Source organism: Piliocolobus tephrosceles, chromosome 2, assembly GCF_002776525.5.
Source record: "Piliocolobus tephrosceles isolate RC106 chromosome 2, ASM277652v3, whole genome shotgun sequence".
Lineage (NCBI taxonomy): Eukaryota > Metazoa > Chordata > Mammalia > Primates > Cercopithecidae > Piliocolobus > Piliocolobus tephrosceles.
In genome coordinates, this window is record NC_045435.1 from 101,239,331 (window position 1) to 101,244,995 (window position 5,665).

At 51.5% G+C, this 5,665-nt stretch overlaps 1 protein-coding gene across 1 annotated transcript in view; it reads left to right on the forward strand.

Moving 5' to 3' along the window:
• The first annotated feature begins 1,930 nt into the window (after positions 1-1,930).
• Positions 1,931-5,665, forward strand: part of TMEM41A (transmembrane protein 41A) — a 10,564-nt gene continuing 6,829 nt past the window's right edge. Inside the window, exons 1-2 of the mRNA XM_023187617.1 lie at positions 1,931-2,159; positions 4,002-4,155. Coding sequence (XP_023043385.1) covers positions 2,041-2,159; positions 4,002-4,155 — 273 coding nt within the window. The 5' untranslated portion in view covers positions 1,931-2,040. The remainder of the gene's footprint in view (positions 2,160-4,001; positions 4,156-5,665) is intronic.

Genomic DNA, 5,665 nt, shown 5'->3' on the forward strand with positions numbered 1-5,665 from the left:
CCTAACATAAAAACAAAGCTGAGAGAACACCCTTAAATATACATCTTTGCTACCTATGGGGATTCTTGGATGTGGAATTAAATTCCATTACATTCTTGGACGTAGGTTACATTCTTGGACATATAATTGTGAGATCTTGTGCACATGAATTCTGAAAAATGCTCCCTATTTGTCCCAACAGGTGCTTTAAATGATATAACAAGGATGCTTTCTCTCTGTTGTCCAGGCTTTTGACACTTTGGAGTTCTCTTTCTGTCCTTTCCTCCGTTTACTCAGTGACATATCATACCAATTCAACTACCCCCAGCCTCCTCCCTCCAAGTCCACTGCAGTGGTCCTGGATCAGGCCTGAGTGCTTGCTTGCTTGCTTTCCTTTCCCTCCCTCCTCTCTCTCTCTCTCTCTCTTCCTCCCCTCCCCTCTCCTTTCCCTTTCCCTTTCCTGAAGTTTCGCTCTTGTCGCCCAGGCTGGAGTGCAGTGGTGCAATTTCGGCTCACTGCAACCTCTGCCTTCCAGGTTCAGGTGATTCTCGTGCCTCAGCCTCCGGAATAGCTGGGATTATAGGCATGTGCCATCATGCCCGGCTAATTATGGTATTTTTAGTAGAGACGGGGTTTCCCCATGTTGGACAAGCTGGTCTCGAACTCCTGACATCAAGTGATCCGCCCGCCTCGACTTCCCAAAATCCTGGGATTACAGGCGTGTGAGCTAGGCCGGCTTGCTTTCTTATCAGGACAGTTGTGGCTATCTGCCAAAGCGAACATCCTAAAACAGGAACTAAATCATTCTCTTAAACACCTCTGTTGGTGTCTTATCTACATTATTAAAAATCTATCTCCTTAGGCTGCCTTCAGTGCACTCTTGTTTGTCCCCAGATTCTCACTTATTTCTCATGTACCTTAGGCTTCACTGAAACTGGACTCTGGTGCCTTACTTGGGCCATTGTTTACCCATTTCCTCCTTTTTCTGCTTGCAGAAAAGTCTTGCTCATCCCTGAAGGTAAACTTAAACTCCATCTCCTCCATAAATCAACACAGTGTAAGAACCACTGGTTTTGGACTCAGGTTGACTTGGATTCTTATACTGTCTCTCTTTTGGGGGGATGTCATTTAATTCTTCTGAAACTCGGAGTTTTCATCTGTTAGAGAAAGACAAAAATACCTACCTTGGAGGATGATTGTGAGGCTCAGGGATAATGGGAATATAGTAGGAGCTGAATTGAAAGCATTCTGATTATTTCCGTGGTCACTATTGCCGCCCCACCACACCTGATTGCAGCCCCTGGTGCTACACCAGCGACATTTGCTTCGTGTGACAGCAGGTTGTGGACAAGACTGCCTTGACCACTAGACTGCAAGCTCGCTGTGGGCCAGGCTCACGATTCGCCCCCAGATCTCCCAGCACTGGCACGGAGCCGGCACTGGGGGCGCTCCATGACTGCAGAATAAGTGGAGAAAGCGACAGGGATAAATGGCCGGGCGCGGTGGCTCAAGCCTGTAATCCCAGCACTTTGGGAGGCCGAGACGGGCGGATCACGAGGTCAGGAGATCGAGACCATCCTGGCTAACACTGTGAAACCCCGTCTCTACTAAAAAATACAAAAAACTAGCCGGGCGAGGTGGCGGGCGCCTGTAGTCCCAGCTACTCGGGAGGCTGAGGCAGGAGAATGGCGTAAACCTGGGAGGCGGAGCTTGCAGTGAGCTGAGATCCGGCCACTGCACTCCAGCCTGGGGAACAGAGCGAGACTCCGTCTCAAAAAAAAAAAAAAAGAAAAAGAAAAATAAGCACAGACAGATGGAGAGACGGCAGCCTGGGAGGCAGGCTTTTCCGGGAGTCTACACCGAAGGACAGGGAGGGCGGAGTCAGAATCGCGGGCTGAGGCCTGGCTCGGGAGGCGGGGCCTGGCTCGGGGGCGGGTCTTGGCGCGGACCCCTCTCCAGTCCGTCAGCGAACTTGCTCCGCTGGCTCAGTCCGCTCGCCTCTGCGCCCCGGCGTGCAAGTGAGCCTCTCAGCTGCACCGCGGGCCGCGGTGCGGAGCCGACATGCGCCCGCTGCTCGGCCTCCTTCTGGTCTTCGCTGGCTGCACCTTCGCCTTGTACTTGCTGTCGACGCGACTGCCCCGCGGGCGGAGACTGGGCTCCACCGAGGAAGCTGGAGGCAGGTGCGTAGCGGGAATCCAGGTTCGGGTCAGAGGAAGGGAGCCAGGTCCAAGGACCTGGGTTAGGAATCGGAAATTCGGGTTCCGGTATCGGAGGCGTTGGGAATTGAGGTTCTCTTGTTGAACTGGAATCCGGGTCTGGTATCTAGACCCGCGTCCACACGGTCTCGGACAGGCGGGTGAAATGAGAGCCCGGTCCCGGGCCTGACTGGGACCTGTGTGGTGCCGGCTGCGGGGTGTGCAGGGCGTCACGCCGCAGTGCCTTTGGTTGGATGGATTTGCCGAGGGAGATGCGGCGCTGAGCCTGCCCGCGCCGTTGCTTTCCCAGCCCCAGCCCTGGGCCCCATTTCCAGCCGACCTTCGCCCCGGTGTGGGCCCCCAGCCCCTTCAAGTCCACTTTCAGCTGCCTCTCCTCCACCCCACCCCACTTCCGTCAGGTCTGCCCTTGAGACTTTAGACGTTAGGTCTTCAGGAGAAATGTTGCATGGACAACTTTAAATTATTCACAAATTAATTATCGGCTCTGCCCCTCTTCCTGGTTGTCTCTTTTACCTTTTTATTCCCCCCCTGGGCCGGAGTCTCGCTTTGTCACCCAGGCTGGAGTGCAGTGGCGCGATTTCGGCTCACTACAACCTCCTCCTTCCGGGTTCAAGCAATTTTCCTGCCTCAGCCTCCCGAATAACTGGGGCTACGGGCGCGCGCCACCACGGCCGGCTAATTTTTGTATTTTTAGTAAAGACGGGGGTCTCACCATGTTGGCCAGGCTGGTCTCGAACCCCTGACCTCAGTTGATCTGCTTACCTCAGCCTCCCAAAGTGGTGGGATTACAGGCGTGAGCCACCGCGCTAGGCCTACTTTTCCCATTCTAATGAACGACTGGTCGAGGCAGGAGGCAGAGCAATACTTATGTGGCTGGTTTTTATGAGTGCTGCATACTCTTTATAAAGTGCATGGAAGTGTGCCTAGTACAGCATTGTGTGGTCAAGGGAATTACTGATATTTGACTATTAAGGCAACTGTTTTCAGCTATTGTATTCTTTTGCTGTAGCTAAGAAGGCTCTGCTGTGGGTGTGGGACATACCAAGACAAGCATTCTCATGAGAAGTGGGAGGGTTTGCTCATCATTAATCAGTGATGGATTCAAGGGCTGTTCAGATGGTAGAGGCAAGGTAGCCTTTATACTGTAACCTTTGGACAGGATTCAAAGTGCACTGAGGACCAGGTTAAGAGCAGAATGAAATAGTAGGCTCTTTAAAGGGTTTGATTCAAGCCTGACATATTCTCAAAAAAGTTACGTTTGTAATATGGGATAGATACACTTTCCTGAAGAATCTTTAATTGGCTTTATAGTGAATGCTAAAAAGTCGTTTTACTTGGCACCTCAGGAACAGTTTGAAATCTGAATTGTTCTTGGTTTGTGGGGGAGGCAATGTCCTTGAAAGGAAGGCAATTTAGGACATTTAGAACTTGCCTGGAAATGAATCCATTTGCCTCTTAAGAACAGATTCTAAAATCCCAGAGCTAAGGGGAACTTAATGACTAATTAGCACCAACCCCTCATTTTTTAGATAAGGAAACAGACCCAGGGACTGGTCCAAGGACATACAACAGAAAGTAGCGGGGTTGGGATGCTAACCCAGGTCTCTTGCTTCCAAACTAGGGCTCTCCTGTCTGTCTCTGCAACGTTGTATCAGGTCGTCTGTCATTGGGAGTGTATGTGTTCCCAGCAGACCAGATGATGAGCATATTTATAAACCTACTCTGAAAGAAAGACACAGCGAGTGACTCTCGTGGGCACTGGGCTGATCTGAACTCATGTTTCCATCTGCTTTTCCAAATCCCCAGGTCCCTGTGGTTCCCCTCCGACCTGGCAGAGCTGCGGGAACTCTCTGAGGTCCTTCGAGACTACCGGAAGGAGCACCAGGCCTACGTGTTCCTGCTCTTCTGCAGCGCCTACCTCTACAAACAGGGCTTTGCCATCCCTGGCTCCAGCTTCCTGGTCAGTGTCCTGCCCTCCCTCCAACCCTGTAAAATTCGGATACTCCCCTGTAACCTCCTGGGATTGTTGTGTGGGGATGATTAAACGTGACAGTGGGTGTAGCGGGGCTGGCACACAGTGGCCCTCAGCGTGCCTACTGTGGGATTGAGCACTGAAGGGGGAGACACTGATGGCTTCCTTTTGTACTGCTTCCCTCTCCTGCCCCAGCATGTTTCTCTCCTCTAGGCTGAGGCTGGACCTGCTCAAGCAGTTTCCTTATTGGAAACTAGAAGAAAAGCAGACATGTCCAAGAGAGGCAGGGGAGGTGTGTGGGGTTCGGGGTGTGGGGCTCGGGGTCAGGGGCTGACTCCTAGAGGCTTCCCTGTGTCTGTCTTCTGTCTTGAACTGATTCCTCTTCAGGGTTGGGAGCCAGCTGCTGCTTGGTGGGGGCTCCACATCCAGACCTGAGGATGAACCCTGACTCTGCCTGCTGTGGTCTTGGGGAAGATACTTAATCTCTCACCTGTAGAATGGGGCAAGGATGGCATGACTCAGGGATGTAGTGAGGATTACACAGGTCATGTAGTCAAGCACTTAACACAGTGCTCAGCAGCTCCCCCTCTTCCCAATACCAAGGCTTCCTTTTACTTTCTGTCTTGGATCCCATGTTTTGTCAGGATGATGTCTAGCAGCCAAAATGCATTTAGGAAGTATTGGTTCACTTTTCCCTTTTTCTTAAACCAAGACATCTTCAAGTATCAGCTAGAGCTCTGGTCAACATGGAACCCCCGGTATTAGTATACTACATGGATGTAATTCCAGCACAAAGCAAAGAAACAAGACATCTTATATAGCTTGTGTGGTCCCACCAAGGGAAAATTCATGGTTTGTGTTCATCTTTTAAAATAGTAAAAATAACTTGTGAGTTTCATTTCTACTTTCTTGGAGCCCCAGTGATTGCAGAATCTACCACAGCCACAGATCCCATTTAATTCTCTCCTGCCCCCTGAGGCTTTTATCCTTATCCTCATTTTCAAGGCGAAGAGACTGATGCCAGGTGTAGTTCCCAGTCTTTTCGTAATTTTTCATTCACCTCTTTAAATGGCAGTTAGGACCTGGGGCAGTGGCTCACACCTGTAATCCTAGCACTTTGGGAGGCTGAGGTGGGAGGATCACTTGAGGCCAGGAGTTTGAAACCAGCCTGGGCAACACAGTGAGACTCCATCTCTACAAAAAATTTTAAAAAGTAGGTGGATGTAGGCCGGGCGCGGTGGCTCACGCCCGTAATCCCAGCACTTTGGGAGGCGGAGGCGGAGGTGGGCGGATCACGAGGTCAGGAGATGGAGACCATCCTGGCTAACATGGTGAAACCCCGTCTCTACTAAAAAATACAAAAAATTAGCCAGGCGTGGTGGCAGGCGCCTGTAGTCCCAGCTACTTGGGAGGCTGAGGCAGGAGAATGGCTTGAACCCGGGAGGCAGAGCTTGCAGTGAGCCGAGATCGTGCCACTGTGCTCCAGCCTGGGCCACAG